This window comes from Euprymna scolopes, chromosome 19 (assembly GCF_053919585.1).
Source record: "Euprymna scolopes isolate OS-2025 chromosome 19, ASM5391958v1, whole genome shotgun sequence".
In the NCBI taxonomy this organism is placed as follows: Eukaryota; Metazoa; Mollusca; class Cephalopoda; order Sepiida; family Sepiolidae; genus Euprymna; species Euprymna scolopes.
In genome coordinates, this window is record NC_136500.1 from 117,481,336 (window position 1) to 117,507,315 (window position 25,980).

Genomic DNA, 25,980 nt, shown 5'->3' on the forward strand with positions numbered 1-25,980 from the left:
TCTTTGAAGGTCCGCGGATTAAAGAAAATTTAATAACATTTTTTGGAGTATCCTGTGAACAATAAATAAAATATATTTATATATAAAAAGTAAAATATATTTTTACAGTCTTTAATTTTTTATTACTAGATTACAATGGTACAAAAAGTAGAAAGATGTCTAAGAATAGTAGCCGCAAAGTAATATGGTTTAATTTTCCATTCTGCAAACTATCCAACATCAGCAGTGGTATTTTTTCTTTTCTCCTTGGGCTGCTGCTATGGTATACACTCCCCCATCTCGCTTTCTTGTTTATTTTCACCCTTCCATCTCCTCTCTAGACTGGTTTCTCTTTTTCTATTTGAGTATCCTCTCTCAATCAAATTGTTCCCCTTTGTTTTTCCGCCCTCTCCTTATTCGTCTTTCTTCCTAAATAATACCTACTAATGCTGTAAGTTAATAACTTTTAAGTCAGCTACAGATCTGACTAATTCGTCTCATCTAATAAGGCCAACACTGGGTCCAAATAAATTTATACTGAGATCGGACTAAGTTTGTGGAATATTTTTTCTTCTTACCTTTATGTATGCACTGAGCTCTTACACTTAAAACTTTCTACAGCAAACACCTGATCATTTTTAATCACACACACTATATATATGTCTGTCTGTCTCTCTCTCGCTCTCTCTCTCTCTCTATATATATATATATATATATATATATATATACTTGTTTATTGTTATATAAATGTTCAATGAATAGATTATTCATTGAACATTTGAATAGTCAACTCGCTGCCTGATGATATCTGTTGTTTGATTGAAACAAGTGGCTATTTGTAGCAGCGGGATGTAAACATGTTTATATAACAATAAACAAGTATTATCAGCTCTTTTTATTGAGCATTATCTAACAACCTCGTTGAATTCACTAGTCCATTACTTTTGAATAAAAAACCCGAATATATATATATATATATATATATATATATATATATATATATATATATATATATATATATATATATATATATATATTACTTACGATGAACGAGGTTTTCCGCCTGTTATCATGTAACTATTTCCAATTCTGGCCTCTGACGTTTCGGACGTATCCAAAATTTCTTTTTTTCCTTTCATACGGTAATCATCTTTAGTAATGTTGTTGCAATCACCACACAACCCATCGAGATGCCCTTTTAAAAACTGAGGTACTTTGATCGTTACTTTCAGTTCACCATCATATAATATCGTTAACATCCATGCTAAATACACTGTCAACGTATTCTCTTCCACGTCTATGTTGATTCCGTGTTTATTATACGGCAATGGTACATATTGTTCATTCACCTGCAATGTAGAAAATAAATCTTGTTAAATTCTTTTTTACTTACCATTTCAAACTTACATAATTTACATATTGAATTCTATAAAATACAGAAAATCTTGTGACCTATATATATTATTTAATTGGAATTCTTTATTGAGATGAGTATTATTGATTAATTTATTTATTGCGGATTATTTTCTTCATCTTTCTTCAATGTTGTTTCACTGGCCTTCGTCAGGTGGTAACCGCGACCGGATATGAACTCCGAATCTCCTAACTGCATTCTCAGCAATTACTGCCATCCATACTTCGGGGCCTGTGGCGCAGTGGAAAGAGACGTTGAATCTCTACGGTTCCAGGTAAGAATTGTCTGAAGATAGTGGTTTCAATCCTACCCAAAGCCGGCCGGAGGTTTACTTGGCCAAAAACGTGGTGAGACGACAACAACTATGGATGGCAGTAATTGCTGAGAATGCAGTGAAGAGATTCGAGGTTCCTATCCCGTCGCGGTTACAACCTTACGAAGGCCAGGGGAATAGTTGGCCGAAACGTAGTCTTGTGACCTGTTTGGTCAATGTTATTACATTGTGCATGAGTATATATATTACAGAGTAAGAAACAACCAATATATAAACAATATATCGTTTATCCTTTTCTTCGTCTTAATTTATGTTATTTATTTATTTACATCATTCTCTTTTTTTGTGTTTTGCTGCCAATCAATATTTCGTGACCAATTTTCCCTTTCCGTACCATCTAAAACATTCAATATGCAAATAAGTAAGCATGAGTATCAAAGTTTTAGTGTTTTCTGCAATATTTAGTACGTTCACGTTTTTTCTATAAAATTAATAATGAAATAAATGCCTAACTTCGTTTTAATCTTATAATTTCAAGGTTGACTCTTTTCTTACAAAACATTTATTTTAAACTAATTTCAACATTTATAATTTTTATCAAAATTTATTTTTCTCACTTTTGAAATAGAGTAAGTGAATTCGTGGGGATCAGCCGAGTATAATATCTGAGTGGTTATGAATACCGAAAGTTAATAAAGAAAGCTGTTGTGCCAAGATTAAATCCAGTCGTTTTCGTAACTTCACTTTTATTATCGCATTTTTAGTGATATATATATATATATATATATATATATATATATATATATATATATATATATATATATATATATTTAAAATTGTACAAAAGGTCAGAAAAACATTGGTACCGTCGGTTTCAAGCCTAATATAAGGGGGACCAGTTAATAATATTAATAGTTTTATCGTCGCATTTTAGTGACGTATATATATATATATATATATATATATATATATTTAAAACTGTACAAAAGGTCAGAAAAACATTGGTACCGTCGGTTTCAAGCCTAATATAAGAGGGACCAGTTAATAATCATTAATGTTGGGCTCTCGTCAGCCATATTGTTTTCAATAACAATATGGCTATTGTTATTGAAAACAATATGGCTGACGAGAGCCTAACATTATTTACCAACCCCAATATTAAAAAGCGAGTGTAACACAATGCCTTAGTAAGTATAGACCCATTTCTTGTCCGACTACAACCGACAAGTTTCCTGAAGCAAAAACAATAAGCACGGTGCAGTAGGAAGCGTTTATGCACAAAGGACCAGCTGCTGACTCATAAGACCACCATTGAGGACTGTAGAAAGAGGCAGAGGAAAGTAACCATGGCTTGGATTGTCTACCTGAATATTGGTTTGCGTAAATGTGCCAAGTGCTTCATCAGAGCTGGGAAGAAGATCCAAACAGAAAACATACAGTTGATGAAAATACTTATATCAAGGGCCCAGAAGAGCAGGAAAAATACAAATATCTTGGCATAGAATAGAACGATTTAATTCAGCATACCAAGATGAGATAGAAAATTGGCAGTGAATATATAAGCCGTGTTAGGAAAATCAGTAAAAACGAACTTAGAAGCAAAAACAAACGTAACAATGTTTCCAACTTAAAATTGTAAAACGATCTTTGGGAAAAGTCAGATATATTTTGAAATTACAGAAGATTTTCGTAAAAGACTTGATAATATAAATAACGAATGCTGACCAAACGGGTCATTATTAGTAAATAAAAAATCCTATATGAGAAATTGTACTTACCATTAATTTTCTTCCTGTTTCGATTATCAGCGACTGTCCCTCCACTGCAATGTAAAGTGTTCTCGTAAATGTCTGCCCCTTCATTTCATTCAGAAGATAAATTGAAAATTGCCACTCAGCGCTCATTTTGGTTTCAACCAATTGAAAGAAACACAGTCCGTCAAAATTAATTGATGCATCATCATATGTCTGATAATGATACCTCCCTGATGCCTGGCATACACAAAATCCATCTGAAAAATGAAAAGATTGAAGTCTTATACAGAAACAATATTCATAGAGATACTTTAAATAATTAAAATCATATACACTATATTCAATTTAATTTACATCATTTGCATAAAATATGTTTCATTCAATTGTCAAAGATTTTCTAAATCTATATATCTATAAAAGGGAACGTGTGTGTGTGTGCATTTCCCTACGCAATAACTCTGTCAATTTTCAGTCTACAGACTCAAAATTTTATATACAGGATACTGCGATTTGTGAAAATCTTTGTGATCGATTAAAAAAAAAAGAGGTCAATTTTTTTAACTTTGACTCCTATTATGACGCCTTAACATTTATTGTTTTGGGCTCAAATCAAGTTATTAAGTTAGATCCATGTCCAAGGAACCTATACATAAAATTTCAAGTGTTTAGACCCAAAATTGTCGGAGAAGTTTGGTAGAGTTCTGAAAGGTCAAATCGTTGGACTTTGATCCCTTAATCGCCAAAATTTCTGGCCAAAAACCAACCCTATCGATTTTCCCAAATCTCAGTATCCTCTATATCAAATTTTGAGTCTGTAGACTAAAAATTGACACACAGACACACAGACAGACAGATACACAGACACGTTCACTTTATATATATATATATGTATATATATTATATATATATATATATATATATATATATATATATATATATATATAACTAAAATCCTCAACATATATAAAAACGAGAAACAACCACAGAATTCGCGCATAAGCCTGACGAATCCTAAGGTGGATGAAACGCCGAATATTCAGTGTAGCTTAATCGCCATATATATTTTATAAATTACTATATATATATATATATATATATATATATATATATATATATAATTATATATATATAATTATATTGATAGACAGATACAGATATATATGTATATATTTATTATTTTTAGGATTTAATAGAGGTTAATTTTTTACTTGAGACTATGTATGAATAAATAAAAGAAAGTTAGATTCTAATAACCATGTCTTTATTTATTTTAAAAAAATATCCATTTTCTAGTTACGTTAAGACTTAGACGCTCAAAATACAAATGTATATTTTTTCGATTAATGTACACGCTATTTTATAAAACCAGATCTGTTTACGTGTGATAAATTCAAAACAACGCGCGTCATTGAAATCGAACGGATACTTTGGCCATATTCTTCTTATGAGTTTGCCTTTCAAACCTTACGAGACGTTGCCTGTAAATTCCGTTTCTTCATCGCAGTCGAATAGACTCTCAAAAGCAATTGTAACATTTACTCATTCATTGTCCACGGGTATTTTATATCCACGACTTTGGCACATTTCCTTCTTTTAAAATGATCACTCCAACCTAGTCATGTTGCCAATTAAGCATAATGTCCTATTGTGGTAGGAGACATATTTATAGGAGCAACCTAACAGGGGAGTTGGGCAGCAATTAGATTTAAATTTCTTCTTCCTGGTTAATAGAGAATGGAAACTGAACTTCAAATGTAAGCGTCAGAAAAAAATCCATCAATGAGATAATATTCTGGTATTTAGGAATATCTAAAGAACGGCTGTAATTTTGCTGCTATTCAGGTGGGGTGAGGGTATTTCCGTTTATATTTTCAAGTGCAGTAAGTTCATCGAAGCATGTTCCTTGTAAAACCAGCACAAAGATACAACTTTCCAATGATATGAAAGACATAGAAGATAATGGTTAGTGTAGAAGCCTAGATGTAGCGACAGTACTCCTTGTACAGGATAATGGTGATGTTGAATAGATATGATACTGAAAAGTGTGTGATGTTTCTAGTTCTGTAAAGGAATATTTTTTTTTTTTTGCAATAAACTCGGCAACAACACCTATGCTCACATTCCATTTCATTTTGTTTGTGAATATAAAGCTAGGAGTTTTAGCATCGTCGTCTCGAGAATGATTCTATCAGCCATGATATTCGAGGTGTTAAAATTGTTGTTAAAAAATAGAAATTTGTACTTTTCCCTATATGTGGTTATCCGTATTTGGCCTCATTCTGGTGGATAATGAGCGACTAGACAGAACAGTATATGATTTAGTAAGCTGAGAATGACAGGATATAAAACATCAGCTGAAAACTTTGAAACTATTTTTTGTGACCTGTTTGAGAATATAAACTTGTTTGAAATGAGTATTTAAAAATGCTGACGGAAATGACAGGTCAAAAAGATTAGAGTTGGAGAATCTGAGATTGGTCACCAAGGTGCGTAAACGTGCTTCGAAAGCAGGGAAGAGAGGCTAGAAGAATCAAGCAATGTAGACACGTAAGCAGACTCTTGTGAAAACACTGAGACGCCTGAAATAAATGTATATTTATAAAATATAAAGTCGTTGTCCTGTGATTCATAAACGGGAAAAATCAGGTATATCTCAATCGTTTTATTGTGTTGGTTCATTGCATATTCATCACAGAGTCCAGCAGTGAAGACAGAGGAAGTCCAGAGAAAGAAAGCTATGATAGTCTCTTCTTCTATATACTCAGCCTTTATGTAAAAATGAACATTTGTGAGACCCTGCTATATAACGTTTGGAAATCTATGTCTTATCACGGTATGCGTAATAATCAAAGAGTTTTATATTTTAATCGAAGCAAATAAGAATGGACGCCATGTTAGAATTTTACAAAACTGATTCAAATAATTGTAAGAAATTCGAAAAATGCAACAGTGAAACAAATCAGAGCAACTAATTATATTGGTGGTATCAAAAAATAACGAAACGGAAGAGAGCGGTAATTATTTACATATTAAACGAGTATTAGAGAACTGTTAATAAACCGAAATAAATGAAATAATTACGGACGTGTGTAATATTTGAACCCTATAAAATATTTGGTAGCAGTGTGAGCTGGGAGAAGACACAATAATGACTAAGTATTCTTCTAACACTTATAAATATGTATATATATATATATATATATATATATATATATATGTGTGTGTGTGTGTGTGCGTGTGTGTGTACAGACAGACACATACATGCGTATATACATGTACATAAAATACCAATATGTGTAATTAAATAAGTCACAAACCCCCTCTTTACGTTAATCACAATTTAAAATACCAGTATGTAAATATTCGATGGAATAGAATGATATATATATATATATATATATATATATATATATATATATATATATATATTCAGAAAGTGTGAGAGAAAGCCAACAAACCGGAAGTCCAAGACTCGAGTTTCGCTCTCATTTTGGCTCATCAGTTAGACATATCCGCGCTCAAGATTTGAAACCCGAACCTCTTGCATGCTAGGCGAACACTCTACCAACTGAGCAAACACACTACACACACACACAAGAAATTCTATTAACTTAAACAGATCAAGCAACCCGCGTCATAGATCCGACAGTTGAAAGAGCCTACTTCATATCGAACAAGGGACGAGGTATCAAACCAGCTTTAACCCAAGCCGACGTCTATATATATATATATATATATATATATATATATACATAAAATTTTAGTCATTGAATGAATTTAAAAATTTATGACGTGAAATGTTTGATTTTCAGTTTCAAGTTTTGCCATGCAATTTGGATGTTAACTTTTATATTCTTTTCTTTAACTTCCTTACTCTATGACTTTTAATTACTCAATCAATTTTTAATTGTGATTTTCCATGTCTTACTGACTTTAGCAAATAAGGTGAAAATCATAATAACTATTTGCTAATATTTTCTCCTCTGAAGAGATGGTAGACATTGAAATTCTATAGGATGAGGAGTTAAAATATTTCTAATGTATTCTTCGTCTTACATAGAATAATAAAAATCTTTTGATCTGAATCTCAAAGATTTCACGTCATAAATTTATTCATTGAAGGGCTAAAATTTGATTTATTTGCTCTATCTTGTATATCGAGCAATTCTTACTTATGTGGGATAATACTTATAGAATATTACTGCCAGAAATATCGTGTAAATCTTATAATCACAGGTTTCCATACCAGCTGATTGTTGGATAATTTTATTCTGAAGTAACGATTTGATCACTGTCTGTCTGACGTAATGAACATTTAAATTAAAATGTTTAAAATTCAACGCTATTTCACACGGTTAATGGTAGCCGAATGGATACGGCCTCCGCTAATCGAGCCAGAGATGTCTCGTGTCGCGGGGTTCGAATCGTCCGACTGGTAGTAATCGTGACACCCTGCACTGAAGAATCCCGAAAGGATGAAACACTAGTGTCTGTAGGTATTTAATTATTATAGTAAAAAAAAAAAATAATTATGACAGCCCCTTTAAGAAATTCGTTTTTTATCGTTGAGCACTTTCAGTTGAATTAAAAGTCGGTCAATTTAGCTCTTATGCGTAGATCATCGTATAACGATTTGATCACTGTCTGTCTGACGTAATGAACATTTAAATTAAAATGTTTAAAATTCAACGCTATTTCACACGGTTAATGGTAGCCGAATGGATACGGCCTCCGCTAATCGAGCCAGAGATATCTCGTGTCGCGGGGTTCGAATCGTCCGACTGGTAGTAATCGTGACACCCTGCACTGAAGAATCCCGAAAGGATGAAACACTAGTGTCTGTAGGTATTTTATTATTATAGTAAAAAAAAAAAATAATTATATATATATATATATATATATATATATATATATATATATATATATATACTTGACAATTCAAATGATTTAAACTACATTGTAAATTTAGTGTATACACAAAGTGATTAGAGTTGCTTACAGGTTTTCAAGGTAGTGCTCATTTTAAATTATATATTTAAAGACAAACAACTTTTAAACACCGGCTCTTTTTTAGAAGTGAATTTTCCGTATGTTTTAGCAAAAGTACAAATCAACTTCATGCCTAAAAAGTTAACATTTCCATTAAATACAATGCAAAAATTACAAGAATATATTCGTTTAATTTGGATTCTTCAAACTATTGTTCTCATTTCATTTATTTTTTTTTAATGTGTGTGACAAGTGATAACGTACAAACATGAAACGCTATTATCATTTTTTTAGCAAGATAGAACTTTCATTTACTAACTTGATTAATAATTAACGTTTATCACGAGGAAATTATTAATATTTGAGTTGGAAAGCAAAGATAATTTGAGCGGAATTTATGAGCGGTTATGAGAAACGCAAATAATTATCTGTTTATCTAACAATGATATGAGCGAATGAGAAACTTATTGACCATTTTTTGAAAGATTAGAGAAGAGAAAGAGAGGAGAGCAAAGGGGAAAGGGGAAAAGAAGAAGGAGAGCGAGAAGAAAAAGAGAGAAAGGGGAAAGAAAAGGAGAGAGAAAGAGTCCGACTTTCTTCATATGTATCTTACTGAACTCGGGAATGTTTCTGCCGAACTGAAGAATTTGCACGAAGCGATTGCCGAGTTCGAAAGTTATATTCCCGAGTATGACAAAATACACGTGAAGAAGATCGGAGGTTATATCAACAGAAACTTTGTGGAAATCACACTCCAGATAAGAACAGTAGTTCGAGAAAGTCAAATAGTACGAATAACCAATCATTATTAGCTTCATAACATTAATGCTGGAGCGCCTCAAGGATCGATCTTTGGACCACAATTATTCCTAATATTTATAAAGGGTCCCCCTGATAATATTGTGTCCGAGATGGTTATATTTGCTGATGATACAGCGCTCTATAACATGCACGAGTGAACGACAGATCAACGGATAAATCTAAGACAATGGCAGAATCTTTAGAAAATGGCCTCCAGACTATAGTGGAATGAGGCCCAAAATGAATAGTAACATTGAATGCTAGTAAGACTAAACTGCTCTCCTTTAACAATTACAAAACGCTCTTCCAACCAAATTACACCCTATCTGAGAATTCTTCCTTCAAACTCATCGGCCTAACATTCACATGCAATATGAACTGGAGCAAATACGTTGAGGACATTGCGAAGACTGCTGCAAAGAGTGTGGGTTCCCTTTAATCGAGCTTAAAGACTGCTCACACATGAAAGTATCTTGGACTTTTATAAGGCCATTATTCGCCCATGCGTGGAGTTTTGTTGCCACATCTGGGCTGGTGTATCTACCACTAGCCTCTTCTTCTTGATAGGGTCCAAAAAAGAGTTTTCAATAGGTCCTACTTTGTCAACTAAGCTTCAGCCCCTGTCCCATCGTCGCAGTGTGGCATCTCTGTGCCTGTCTCACAGATACTTTAGTTGGATATGCTCTGATGAACTAGCTCCACTTGTGCTCCCTTGACGTGCATATCCTTGACAAACTTGCTTAGCAATAAAATGTCACTTATTCACCGTAGAGGTCCCTAAATGCCAGAAAGCTTCCTACTCTAATAGTTTCTTCCTTCGAACAGCTAGACTTTAGAATTTCCACCCTGCTACCCGCTTTCATGACTGTACTAATATGCAGAAGTTTTAAAACGTAATCAACAACTTGCTAATCTTTCCTTGGCATGGTCCCAAATAGTAGCCCCTTATGTCTAAGTGGCGATATGCTTAAAAAATCAGAAGCGTAAGAATCTATTCTTTGTCCAAAACCTCGATAAATGTGATTAGTTAATAAATTAATTCCATATCACAATTTGTATATAAACAAAGACAAAGAATTACACGATTTTATAATACGAATGAAATAATTCTAGACAATTTCCATGCAAATGACGGTCACTATTAATTTTTTAAAATATAGGTAATCAGAGAAAAACAATTTAGGGAATAAACATTTCTTATATTCTAATTACATTAATAAAATACTCAATGCAGATACTAATTTACATATGCACATAAAACACGCACCTACATATTTCCAGAATATATGTTACTATGAGGTATTATCTATTTATATGATATATTCCATTACTTATATACACACACAATTAAATATATAGAATAAAATATTTATGAAAATTAAGCTACACAGAGGCGTGCATATTTCATCCTTGAAATGAATCATCAGGCCATTTGCACTTAACGATTCAAAACATTTTTCAAATCAAGTTCCAAATAAAGTGCATACACTAAAGTATTATTGTCCTTTACAGTTGATTTGAGGTAACATTTATTTTAAGCTATACAACGAATTACAAAATTATAAATGCTAAATCATCACAAAAACATTGGTCGTACAAAATAAACGCATTCAATATTAATGTCAAAAATATGTTCAAATTCCAACAAAACGACGAATAAATTTTCAAACTCAATTCCACATCAAAAGATACATACCTCTCTTTCCCTCTTTCTCTGTCTTTCTGTCTGTCTGTCTGTCTGTCTGTTTGTCTGTCTGTCTCTGTCTCTCTCCATATATATACATATATAGAGAGATAGAGAGATAGACGCGTGTGTGTACATGAAAAAATCTATATGTACCCAATACTGAAGTCCTTTTGAGAGCATGTTGCTCTAGTCTTGAGACCCTTGTAATCAGATCTCACATGCGTTGGGTGGGCCACTTGGTTCAAATGAAAGGTTGTAGGCTGCCAAACCAAATTTTTTACGGTGAGCTGGAAAATGGCAAGCGCCCTCAACACAAGCATAGGAATAGGTTCAGGGACTCTACAAAGAATCATTTGAAAGTCTTACAAATCGACATCGACACATGGGAAGAACTTACTCCGCAAAGGCCGAAGTGGCGAAAGCTTGTACGTGAAAGTTGTGATGCTCTAGAGAAAAGAAAACAGGCCACCAGCACTCTGAAGTGAGAGCTTCGCAAAAGGTTTAATTGACACACAGAGCTGGAAATGCGACACTTGTGTACGAGTGCTTTTGTCAAACCACCTTAAGTCGCACAAAACTCCTGTTCAGGTAAACTTTGCACCTATTAGTTCGAACTAAGCGATCTGTTTAACATGCAGCAAAGTTTGCAAGTCTACTGCTAGTCTAAGAAGACATGCGATTGTTCATAGGAATACGCTTCAGCCTCAAGAGAAAGTCAACTCGATGGAAGTTGCTCAATTTGCATGTCACATCTGCTTTTGAGGTTGTACAAAATATTATACAAGATGTGTAAATCTGCGGCTGGAGTGCAGAGTCATCTGCGATGGCATGGACGACAAGATTGGGAGAACTCAATGTGACCACTATCATCTGGAAAGATGCAGCAATCATATATATATATATATATATATATATATATATATATATATATATATATATATATCAAAAATAATATGATTTATAGAAGATCATCTACTTAAGGTTCAAATATTCAGTATCGTTTCTGAAAATATATTTTTATTCAGATAAACTCTCATCATCATCGACAAAAAGTTAAATATATGATTACCAAACTAAAGACGATCAAAAGATTATATGTCAAAGAGAAAATTTAAACATATGACTAACACTAAAGTGAGTATATCAATAAATTATAAAGGTAGTAGAACATTTAAATATATGATCAATACCAAAGTGAGGATTCCATAGCATTATATATCAAATAGAAAATTTAAATATATAACTGATATCAAAGTGAGGTTGTCAAAAGATTACACATCAAATAGAACATTTAAATATATAACTGACCCAAAGTGATGTTGTCAAAAGATTATACATCAAATAGAAAATTTAAATATATAACTGACACCAAAGTGAGGTTGTTAAAATATTATACATCAAATAGAAAATTTAAATATATAACTGACACCAAAGTGAGGTTGTTAAAATATTATACATCAAATAGAAAATTTAAATATATAACTGACACCAAAGTGAGGTTGTTAAAATATTATACATCAAATAGAAAATTTAAATATATAACTGACACCAAAGTGAGGTTGTTAAAATATTATGCATCAAATAGGAAATTTAAATATATAACTGATATCAAAGTGAGATTGTCAAAAGATTACACATCAAATAGAACATTTAAATATATAACTGACACCAAAGTGAGGTTGTTAAAATATTATACATCAAATAGAAAATTTAAATATATAACTGACACCAAAGTGAGGTTGTCAAAATATTATACATCAAATAGAAAATTTAAATAAAGACTAGCATGTAAGTGATGGTATTAAAAGATTGTACATAAATTATGAAATTTAAATGTTAACATCAGCTAACAGCTAACATCAAAGTGAGAATATCAGATAATTAATAATCTAATAAAATAAATAAATATATAATCTAAACCAAAATGAGGATATCAAAAGATTTTCCATCATATAGAAAATTGAAATATATAATAACGACCAAAGTGAGAATACAAAAAATTATATATCATATAGAAAATTTAAATATATGATCAACACCAAAGTGAAAGGATAACAAAATTATATTTCAAACAGAAAATTTAAATATATGACTTACACCAAAGTGAGGTTGTCAAAAGTTTGTACATCAAATACAATATTTTAATATATGATCAACACCATAGTAAGTATATCAAAAAGTTAAACACCAAATAGAAACACTCAATATATGAACAACACAAAAGTGAAGATATCAAATGATTATACATAAGATAGAAAATTTAAGTACATTATGCCCAAAATTTAATATATGACTAACACTAAAGTGGGGATATCAAAAGAATTATACATAAAAAAAATTTAATACACGATAAACACAAAAGTGAACACAACGAAATACTATACATCAAATAGAAAATTTAAATATGTTAAATTGTTCTTGACTCCTCGTTGCGTATGACTCCAATGATTTCGACGATCGTTTTCATAACCACAAGTTATAATAACCAACCAATCAAAGCTTCCAAAATTACTGTAAAAATTTTCGAGTTTCGGATTCAATCAGTTCGCCGTCGTCTCTGTCACGAACGTGCAATTGATTCTTTGCCGTTATCTTTGTTACTAAGAATTAATCAACACTCAAGATCGGAACCTGCATTTGATTCTTCGTCGCCATCTTTGTTACTAGGAATTATCCAACATTCAAGATCGGAACTGCATTGATTCTTCGCCGCCAACTTTTGTTCAACATAATGCGTCAACACTTAACAAAATATGTAACCAACACCGAAATGAGGATATCAAAATATTATACATCAAATAGAAAATTTAAATAATTCATAAACAACACAGTATGGATACGTTGTTGCGGAACAAACTTATCTTACCCACTAATAGACTATTCCAATTTCAATGAATGCCAAAGGATTAAGCCGTAAGGTGTCAATCGATATACAGTGGGCCAACGCATAGCGTTCGTCAGCTACGATGAACAACCTACCTATTTTATGCTTTGCAACACGTTGTTATTTTATTTTGGCGTTCTGTTTTTCTTTGTAAACTGTTATCAGGGCTAAAACAGTGACGACGTCGGATTTTGAACTCACAGCGATCACTCGAATGTAAAATACCCCAGCATTCAAGAGATCTCACGACAGAAGCCGAATTAAACGATGAAAGTGTTAAGAAAACACTGATAAAAGGAGAAAAACAGGAACTCGCGAAAACCAAATAAGTGCACGGATATAAAAGTTTGAATTGCAAACTCGTGGAAAGTAAGAATATTTTAATGTTTATTTCTTCTCTTTGCAACATGTTGGTGCACCCGTAAATACGAAAGGAAGAGAAATCTGAACTATTCCTGTTTTTCTTGCATCATCAAATAAGTGTGTCAGCGAACTTTTTAACTTACATAAAATACGATTTTCGGCATTTTGTCGTTACGGTCTTTTTGGAAGAAATATTCTTTCCAATGAATTTAAAACTGTATGTTTAACGTTCGTTCGCAAAATTATTAAATGAAACAAAATGATGTTCCGTTACCTCAGTTGTTTTTACAATACTAAAAGCTGGCTAATTTGAACACGATTTTGTTAAATTTCTATAGCTTCAGTATTTTACCATCACACAAAATACGTTGGAACAGTTATTAAAATTGAAAATTGAACAACAACAACAACAACGCGCAAAGGAAAGAAAACAACGAGCAGAGGAAAGACGATAACAACATCAAAACAATTATTTGAACAACAGAAACGCTCAGATGAAAGACAAGAACTAATGAGGATATAATATAGCAGTATGAAAATTAACAGCACATGAAAGAGATGTTTACTCAAGTTATAAAATTAATACGTCCACTGTATAATACTACGGCATTTCCTCAAGATTCAATATAGAATGCGATTGAAATTTTTTTCTACGGACCTAAAAAGGTAAAGCATTTGAAGTATTTGCCTCAGTATGAAGATCTTTTTTATATATCGACTGCAAACAGTGGTCAAACCAGAAAAATGGTTCATTTACTATTACGGAAACTAGAGACAGCCAAGCATAACAAATTTGTGGGTTTTATTTTACCACGAAAATCGTCAGAGTTACTTTCACTGAGGCGGTAGAACTTCTTACAGAACAATTTAGCCCGAAAGTGTCTTTATTCCATAAGCGTTAGTCATGTCTGAATTTGCAGAAATACGAAGATGACTTCGCAACGAACGCAGCCATGGTAAATAAACATTGCGACGAATTCAAACTTGCAGATCTCAATGCAGGCAATTTTAAATGTTTAGTATCTGCCATAGGACTGACTTCTGGTCGAGATGCAGAAATTAGGAGGTGTGGCCTTACAAAATTGGAAAATGAACCAACTCTTACCCTACAAAAGTTAACGGAAAACTGCCAGAAAAAAAGAAATTATTAAAAAGGATTCGATGAAGTCGGGCAGATAAAAAAAGCAGACAAACAATTTAAAAAACACGTAAAAAAATAAAGCACAAGTAAGGGAAAAGGACGCACATATCGACACATAACTAAGAAATAATTTGAAAAAAGGAAAAATTCCGTAATTGTATTGGGTTAAGAACTGTCAATATTTATCAAGAAAATGTTTCATTTAAAAAAAAATAGAACACATTGGTACTCATTGCAGAAATAAAATTAAATACAAAACCCGAGTGTGTTTAGCAGAGACTGAAAATAACAAAGATGGGTTGATAAAATATGTGACTATAAAAATTCATGATAAAAATAAAATTATTAAATAGTAAATAGTAATATATTACAGTAATTCGGTAGTAAATTTTAATACATTGAAGAAATTGATTAAACCCACAATGACGAAAACACGCAAAACGGCAGAAGCCGTTAATGTTACAAAAATTAACCTCAAAGGTTTTATCAAACGTCACATTATTAGAAAAGACAAAAAATTTAAAAGCTTATGTAGTAAGGAACACTCCACTAACCTATTCGGGTCGGACTGGATGCATGAATTCAACTTATGGAACCTGCCAATATCTACATTCTGCAGAAAAGCAAAATTAATGCCAGCAGCAACGGGCATGTTAATCGTGAATTTAAAAAATGAATTCACGGAAGTATTCGCACCGGGTTTGTAGAAAATGTACACAAATTAAGATTAAAGTGGGATGTATAATCAGTTTTTCAATGAAAACGCAACGGGCCATTTGTGTCGTTGAAAACAATCAACCAGGACCTCGACAGATTAGAAAATGTGGGCATTGTATCGAAAATACAATAAAGTCAGTGGCTGCCCCCATGGTTTTTGTGAAAAGGAAATCAAAGGAAATCCATGTTACGGCAGATTTTTCTTCTCTACAATCTCTCTCACAAATTTGATGTTGCTAGTCTCAGTCTTTTCCACAAATACTATTATGACACGTATTACTGCGAATTTACTGATCTATTCCTTGTTTATTTTGTTCCAGTTCATTTGACTCGTTGATCTCAAGGTGTTCATAAATTAGCTGTTTGAATACTTAATCATAATACATCTTCCAATTCCAGTAGATTTTTTCCAAGCGCATGTTTGTGGAACTCTCTTCCTGCTCACTGTTTTCTTTCTATCAACAGCCCCGGTTTCTTCAAGACTAAGATTAAAAGGCATATATTGATGTCGCAATGATCATCTTTCATTCTTGATATTTTCTTATATCAAGGGGTTTCATATCTCGTAAAATGACATTATATATATATATATATATATATATATATATATATATATATATATATATATATATATATATATATATATATATATATATATATATATATGTATGCATATCTACAGATTCCAGTTGAAAATGAGTGCTAATTTACTCTGCATCGAGATTGTCACAGACATGAACGATTAGAGTCAAGATCGCACCTGCCATTTTTCTACAAGTTATGGACACGGTGCTAGGCGGCCTTGACTTTTTCATCGCATATCCGGACGATATTACTAAACCCAGCAGTAACAAGAACCAGCAGAAAGAGCATATCTTCCGAGTATTCAGACCGATACAGAATTTTGCATTCAAAATCAAGGAAAACAAATGCGAATTCTTCCTGTAGAAAATAAAATATGTGGGGCACATAATAGACAAGAATGGCAGACGTCCAGACCCAGAGAGAGCCAGTGCGATAAAGAACATGCCGGCAACAGAACACACTACCACACTACAAATTTTCTTAAGGCTCGCTAACTATTACCAGTGTTTCATCCCAAGAATGCATAAACTGCGGACACCTTTAACAAGCTTTTAAAAAAGGATAAACGTTAGGTATGGACTGTCGAGTCTCAGTCAGTGTGTGAGGAAATTAAAAAGATGTTAACATCAGATCTATTCTTCATATATTTTAACACGGAACTAGACACTATAGTGGTTGATGATGCTAGCCAATACGGCATAGGTACATGCCTGTTACATAAGATGCCAGATGGGTCGAAAAAGCCAATTGCCTATTCATCCAGAACACTGCTTCCGGTCGAAAAACAGTACTCACAGATAGAGAAAGATGGTCTCGGCATTATCTATGCAGTTTCAAAATTTCATCCTTACCTTCACGGTAGGAATTTTACTCTGAAACAGACCATAAGCTCCTTCTAACCATTTTGGGGTAAAAAAGGGACTACCAACATTTACGGCTAATCGTTTACTAAGATGGGGAACCAAATAGAAAATTTAAAGATATGATTAGCATACAACTGAGAGTATAGAAACGTTATGTATCTAATAGAAAATTTAATGATAAGATCAACACCAAAGTGAGAATATCAAAAGCTTATACAACAAATAGAAAAATCAAATATATGATCAACAACATATATCAAAGGAATCTAAATCTAATAGAAAAATTTAATATATTACTAACATAAAAATTATATTAAAAGAGTACACATTAATTAGAAAATTTAAATATGTAACAAACATCAAAGTGATGGTATCATAAAATTATACACCAAGTAAACAAGTTGAGTACATATCTAACACCAAAGTGATGATCTAAATAGATTATATATCAAATCAAAAAGTTTAATATCTGATTAAAACCATAGTGAGGATATTAAAAGATTATACATCAAATAAAAATGTTAGATATGCGACGGACATCAAATTGATTACACTAAAAATATACATCATGTACAAAATTAAATAAATGACTAACATCCAAATGATGATATCAAAAGCTTATATATTTAATAGAAAATGTTAAATATATGATCAAAATCAAAGCGAACATGACAAAAGATTATACATCAAATAGAAAATTAGATATTTAAATATATACCTACCAGCAAAAAAAAAGAAAGAAATATTACCAAATTTCTAATTCAATTTCGCATAAAAATTTTATATATGTATATAGTTTGTTTATTATACAAACATTATTGGTTACATATGTGCATACATGTTTCAGTAGAATCTCAATTCAAAGAGACCACCTCATCAGACCGAAAAGAGGACTTTTAATATGATGAGGTTGTCTCGTTGACACATTTGTAACCAATAATGTTTGTATAATAGACAGACTGTACATCAACTCTGTCCTCTATTGAGCACTCTTTAATAATAACGTGGGTTGTATTGGATTTACAATTAAGAAACTGATCTATACAATTATTAAACACATATATATATATATATATATATAATGTTCTTAATAATATTCAGTTCCCCCTAGATATATCTTTGTATCTATTTTCCAATTTCACATTTGTATATTGTTTTAGAAATTAAGCAATGGACATTCGTTAAGTATTTTACAATTACATTTTTTCTCAATGTTTATTTCACCTGATTCAATCCTATTATTATTATTATTATTATTATTATTATTATTATTATTATTATTATTGGCTCACATGGAGCTTTCACACAAGTCAACAAACGATCTGATTGGAAACCTGTGGTGTTTTCTGGGGGCTGAGTGACAACAAGTCTCCCCAGAAGTCCAGTTCTCTTCACCTCCTTTGATAGCATTTGCAAATGAATTTGCATCATCTCAACAGCCTCTTACCATAGATTTCTCGCCGGCAGTGGTCATTGGTTTATACTGGAATTTGAGTGGCACTAAGCCTCCCCAAGGTCTCAGTTCTCTTTGCGCTTGTCCAACCGATGTCTGGCCAGGGCTCTCTCCTCAGTCTTTCAGTCCTTGACCCTTCTCAGCTCTTTGGTATCACTTTGTTATTGGGAGGAGTGGTGATGAAACTATGGGGGGATGCATCATGGGGGTGTAGAACATGTAGATCTGCAGCTTCGGTGTTCTTCATTCCCTGTAACACTTCTCTGTTATATTGTCTTGTGTTATTCTCCGCATTCAAGGGTTTTCCTTAATATTTCAGCCGTTTTCCTTATCGTTAGTCGTTGTACTTTTGCAGTTATTCCTCTGATTCCAATTTCTGACATTAGTTTTTCGAAGTTTTTTGGAATTGTTCCTAGTGCTCCTACTATTATCGGTACTATTTTGATTTTCTTGGTCATCCAAATCCCTTTTAACTCTCTGGCTAGTTCTGTGTATTTGCTTCGTTTCTCCTTTTCTTTCATACTCACCCTGTGGTCAGCTGGGACAGCAAAGTCTACGATTTGACAGGATTTTTCTTTCTTGTTAATTATTACATCTGGTCTTCTTTCTTGGATGAGTTTGTCCGTCTGTATGTCCATGTCGCATAGGATTTTGTGGTTCTCGTTTTTGAGTGCTGTTGCGGGTTTATGCTTGTACCATTTGCCTGTACGCTCAAAATACAGTGGTTTGCACAATTCCCAGTGCACCGCCCTCCCCACTTATTCATGCCTGTTTTTGTATTCATTTTGGGCCAGTTTGCTGCATTCACTTATTATTATTATTATTATTATTATTATTATTATTATTATTATTATTCACTATTCTATTTATTTTACCATTATTTGAACTTATAGTTCTATTTAGTTTGTTAGCGGTTGAGAATGAAAGTTTAATAGTGTTCATATTAATAGTTTTACTTAATTTATTTTCTGGGGGAAGTTTTTTATAAATCATTTTGTGTTTTTTTTATAGATATTATTTTATATATGTTCACTCAAAGGTGGATTAAACCAGACTTGTGTTTTGCGTCTATTTCTTTTATTATTAATAGCATTATTACTATTATATGCTCTATCACTATTTTTAATTCCATTCTTTTTATTCTTATTATTCTGTATCCATTTTTATTCTTTACATTTCTTCTTCCTTTCATGACCATGTTATATGATATTACGTAGTTTGTCCTGCTATTTTTATTATCCATCTCCTTTATGTATTTGATGTTTCATTGATATTCTGCTCTAGTTAAATTTTCATTATAGTAATCCTTATTCTTATTAAATATATTCTCATCTTGTGACATCCTGAATATTCGCTTTGATGTACTGGGGATAATTGCCTTTTTATATTCTTAATATGATTAGATTTATAGTCTATGAAGGTTCAGTTTATAATACGGTTCATAAGTATTGTTGATAAGATTCAGGATTATATCAGAAAGATTTACTACTTTACAATTGCAGTTTAGGGTTATTTTCAACTTAAGTTCCTTAAAGAATAGTTTAATTTCCTTTCAAATTTTTCCCATTATTCCATTACTTGAATTAACTAAAAATAATGTATCATCACTATATAACCCTCTATTTAAGCCCGGCATTTTATTCATCTCTTTTAGTATGTAATGTATGCATTATATATATATATATATATATATATATATATATATATACTGTTTTAGCAAAATCAAGACTTCAAGAAATGGGTTGATAGCAACAAAAATTGTATTTTATTGTTAGTTACAATTGTTTTAGGACCATTTTGACAAATTCAAACAATATGTCGTTTGAAAATTTTCACAAGAACAGCCTTTTTTCAGACTTATTAAATAAAAAACACTTTAACAATGAAACATTAAGGAAAAGAAACATTTCCTTTGTGAGGAAAAGAAAACAAGCGCGAACACTTTACCTCTGTCACATCCTTTTTTTATTGTTAAAGTGTTTATTTAATAAGTGTGAAAAAAGGTTGTTTGAATTTGCCGAAATGGTCTTGAAACAAATGAAGTCATCTCTCCTTTTTGGCTTAAATTTATTGGTGTATGAACAATTACTGAATTATATTAACCCAGTAGAATTCGGAATACTACAAATTTGTTATATATATATATATATATATATATATATATATATATAAGAGCAAATAGTAAATAAAACATATTAAAAGACTTTGAAAAAGAGTTAAAAACATATTTAATTTGAAAAGGAAACACTAAATAAGTGGATAGTCCTTAATCCGCGGATTTTCGAAGAAATACTTTCCTTCTGGTCAGAAGGTAGGAATTAGCAAAATGCGGGATCGGATTTTGCATGCAAAAGTATTTGATGAAACTGCAAGTAAGTCAAAGATCTTACTTGATTACAAAAAGTGAAGCAGAGGGAATAGGGTGAAGAAAAAGGCGATTTCACGTGAATGGATAGTTTTATTTTATATATATATATATATATATATATATAATAGGACAACAAGAGTATGAAATGAAGTCACAAAACTATATATTGGTAGATATAGAATGGATCATTTATTGAATAATAGAATACAAGCAAAATTTGGGGGATAAAAGGGACTCTTAATGCCTGGACATTTCGAAGCCTAATGCTTCTCATCAGAAGAGTAGAGAAGGTGCTAGGTAGCATGGGGAAGATGCGGCGTCTAGCATAAGGTACATTAGGGACGAAAAATATTAAGAGGAATTATAGAATGTAAGGGGAAGCTTTATTGAATTCTAAATAAATAAGGAGAAGCTTGTAATATATAGTATGATATATAAGATTGTATATGGTCTTTAACATAGTGTTGAGATTAAGTGGGATATGTATTAGGGTTAAATTGGGGGTGTATTGTTGCTGCGTAGTAAATTATTTTAACGGTTTTTAAGGTGTCTATAATAATTGTTGAGCTTGGCATTATCCGGATAAGTCTCCTCTTGTGGAAGAACTCTCTCTTTTCTTTTCCTCTTACACACTAAGCTATATATATATATATATATATATATATATATATATATATATATATATTTATATATTTATATATTTTTTTACATGGGGTCACCAATTATCAAGACCTGAAGGCAACTCAGGGATAAGGGTTATTGCGTGTACAGTAATCAATGAGATAGTATTGTAGTAATCATTAGTATTGGGGGTTTTGATAGAGTGTCTTACTTAAGGGGGCGGTTTTTCAGGAGTTTGTTTATGTTAGACTTGAAGACGTCCAAGTTGTAGTCAGGTGGGAAACAGGCAAGCGGCAGAGAGTTCCACTGGCGTGCAGTTCTAAGAAAGAAGCTCTGCTCATAGAATCTACCTTTGGATTTAGACACAGATAAAGAGTGGGGAAAATTATTGACAGTAGTTTCCGCCAGACGGTTGTTTCTCGTCAAAGATTGGCGAGGGGGGGGGGGACGAGGAATTGGAGCTCAGACGAGCAACTGCCATGGAATAATGATAAAACAAAGACAGGCTCGCAACATCTCTTCTGCGAGAGAGAGGTTGCAGGGAAGAGAAAAGGGCCTCCCCCACTAAACCACGAAGTCTATTTTGTACTCTGTCAAGGCAGGATAGGCTTTTTTTAGCAGCTCCTGCCCAGATGTGGCAGCAGTACTCCATCCTTGGACGTACTTGGCTTTTATACAGATAGAGAATTGCATCAGTAGTGAGATACCTTCTGGAACGGTAGAAGGATCCTACCATTTTCCCAGTGTCCCTGGCAACAGATTTGATGTACGTGTTCCATTTCAGATCAGGAGTAAAGGTCAAACCTAGAAGCTTATCAAAACATGGAGCCTCCTGAAGACGAGAGCCCTCCATTTCAACTGATGCTATATGGGGATCAGAGCGTTGATGATGTAAAGATAGAAGCTTGGTTTTGGATGCATTAAAAGTGACCCGTCACCTCTTCTCCCATTGTACCACACGCTCAAGATCAGAGAAGAGAGAATTAGAGAGAACTTTGTCATTTACGGCCTTTGATATGTTGCCATAGATGGTCGTGTCATCATCAGCATAGATGTCAACGAATGATTTAAGTATGTGCTTTGGGAGATCATTGATGTAGATCAGGAAGAGTGTTGGACCCAGGATGGACCCCTGGGGGACTCCAGCATTAATACTGTGGGCCTCTGATTTCTGCCCATCAACCACTATTCTTATGAAACTATCAGAGAGAAATGATTTAATGATTGAGAAAACATTTCCAGTAATACCATAGCTGGAAATCTTGTGAAGTATGCCCTTATGCCATACCTTATCGAAGGCCTTCAATATGTCAAGAGCAATTGTCCTGGAAAGGAAAACTTTGTCAAAAGAGACACTAATCCTATGTGATATAACCGTTAGCACATCTGCTGTAGATCTTGCAGGGCGGAAACCATATTGCATGTCACTAAGAAGGTTGTTTCTGTTGAGGTGGTTGACTATTTCTCTATTTAATATGGATTCCAACAACTTACTCATGACACACAGGAGACTTATTCGTCTCTACTGAGAGGGAGATGACTTTTCACCTGAATTCTTAAATACAGCGCATACTGATGAGGTTTTCCAGGGTGTTGGAAAGCACTTCTCCTTAAGGCAGCGCATAAACAGTTTTGTAAGTATGGAGGCAAGTTTTGGTTAGAGCTTTTTAAGCATTATAACTGAAATGCCATCAGGGCCAGTTGCTTTACTGGAATCAAGGTTTTTCATTAGAATGGCGACCTCACACACATATATTTGTATGTTTCCTAGCGTGTTGTCTGTTATAGGAGGAAATACAGGGAGTTGATGGTCATTGTTGCATAGGGTAGAATTAGCTGCAAAGTTCTTGGCAAATAGTCTGGCCTTGTCTGATGCTGACGAGATGACCTCAGGTCCATTGATGATAGTTGGGATAGAACGCACACTTCTGTTCAAGATCCTGTTTGCTATTTGCCAAAACTGGTGGGAACCAAGCCGCTGCTCAGCTACTTTGGATTTAACAGACTGAGCATATAGCTCTCTTGCATGTTTTATTACTCTTTTACAGTGGTTGTTGGCAGTCCTGCAAGCAGCTTTAGCCTCAGTACATCTATTACGTTGGTAGCTATGGAAAAAGTGATTTCTGTGCGCGATGGCAGCAGCACATTCAGGGGAGAACCATGGCTAGTTGTTAGGTTTTTGTTGGAATTTTTTTGATGGTATGAATCGGTCTATGTCTACAATTAACCATTCGGTTAGGTCTTATACTATAGAGGACATATCCTTCTTAAACATGGAATGCAGAGGTAAGTCAGATATGAATGTACGGAAGCTATCCCAGTCAGCCATAGAGTATCGACATACAGTACGGTGGAGAGGTACGTCTGAAGACTTTTTACATTTCATTTTTATCTTAACTGCTACAACAGAGTGGTCAGAGGATCCCAGAGGAGATAGAACGGAACATGAACACAGCTCAGGGTAAGTTGTGAGGAAAAGGTCTAGAAGGCTTGCATATTGACCGGGTGTATCGGGCACACGGGTAGGTTCATGAACGATCTGAGTGAGGCCATAGATAATGGCAAAATCATGACAAAACCTCCCCTCGTCGTCGGTTTTATTTGAGTGGGTCAGCCATTCCATATTATGGACATTGAAGTCACCGCAAATGTGAATGTTAGCTGAAGGATTAGCAGACGGGATGTGGTCAATTTTCTCAGATGTGCTCTTAAAGATAGTAACCCCACTGTTGTGGGGGCGATAGAGGGCAAATATAAATGTAGTGGTGTAAGCTAGTGCAACCCGAAAGTACATATAAGGTAAATTAGGGTCTTCTATGGAGATATCCCTACCACATCGAAAGCCATCTTTGATGTAGGCACATATTCCATGCCCATGGCGATCTTGGGGGTCAGACTTAGATGTTAAGTTGGAGTATCCTTTAATTATGAATTTGTCTAGAGAAGTGGTTAGCCCTGTGCCAGTTTCACTTAGAAAGAATATGTCCGGTTTTGTCTCCTGTAATTGTGTTTCAACCTCTGGAAGGTTGGAATGTAGACCCCTGATGTTTAGGGGTCTACGTTGGTGGAGGGGGTTCTAGGTTTATTTGTGTTTCTATTTTGGAGATTTGTCATGATTGAGGTTTTGGGGTTTGTGGAGTAGGTCGGTAGACTTGGTTGGAGCAGGAGAGAGAGGAACAATAAGAGAGAAAAAGACAAGAATTTTTTTTTTTTTTGTGGCACATGGTAAGGTAAAGCCGTAACAATTACCCACTAATATGGCATTGAGAGGCCCTACCAGAAACTACTGTATGGTCCAGAATCCATTCACCAAATGGCAATATAGCAGTCCAGTACTTTGCACCTGCTGATAGGACAACCTCCTTAGTGGTTAATCCAAGGTTCGAGTCCCTGACTATCAGGTGGGTAACGTCAGCCTAGATGAAACGTTTACCTCCAGCACCCTTACTAGTGACATGACCACAAGAATAGATATAGAAACAGAAATTTTCCGACATCTCAGGCTACTCTTTACAAAATACTACCGACCTAGAAAGCAGCTTTTTCGTCAGAAAAATCACTCATTGGAAATGGGGACTGAAGGACAAAAAAGGAGAAGCGAGAGTTACTAGAGCTGCCGATAACACATCCACATGAATTATGTACTCTTCATTGAAAAAAATTAAAATAAAATAAAAAATAAAATAATGAAAAAAAATATGAGAAGGACTTATTAATATCTACTTTAAATAGAAGTCCTTTACCCATTCCCGGCTTAGGATAGTACTTGAAGATAGTCTCCCCTCCCATGTTAATGCATGGATACTTTTTGTCTTTATCTAGGTCGAGCTGGGATGTTAAATCGTTCCAGCTCCACCCCATAATAAATATGCTATAATGGAACTTCTATCAAATTGAAAAAGTCTGGTTATTTTTAACTCGTTTAAAACGCTGGTTAGGAAGTAATTTTTTTTTTTTTTTTTTTTTTTTTTTACAAAGGCATCACCACATTATCAAGGCCCAGAGGCCACTCAAGGATAAGGGTTAAAGAGTGTACAGTAGAAGTTGGTCAATATAGTAATCATTAGTAATGAAAATTTGGTAAATT

At 33.4% G+C, this 25,980-nt stretch overlaps 2 protein-coding genes across 3 annotated transcripts in view; one reads left to right on the forward strand and one right to left on the reverse strand.

Moving 5' to 3' along the window:
* The window catches only part of LOC145239898 (alpha-tectorin-like), a 425,326-nt gene that overhangs the window by 324,879 nt on the left and 74,467 nt on the right, over positions 1-25,980 (forward strand). The gene's annotated exons all lie outside the window — the stretch shown is intronic.
* LOC145239897 (zonadhesin-like) overlaps positions 1-25,980 on the reverse strand; it is a 113,660-nt gene that overhangs the window by 62,823 nt on the left and 24,857 nt on the right. The window contains exons 3-4 of the mRNA XM_080103516.1: positions 3,446-3,678; positions 1,024-1,328 (exon numbers count right to left, since the gene is read on the reverse strand). Of these exons, the coding sequence (XP_079959642.1) occupies positions 1,024-1,328; positions 3,446-3,571 (431 nt within the window). The 5' untranslated portion in view covers positions 3,572-3,678. The remainder of the gene's footprint in view (positions 1-1,023; positions 1,329-3,445; positions 3,679-25,980) is intronic.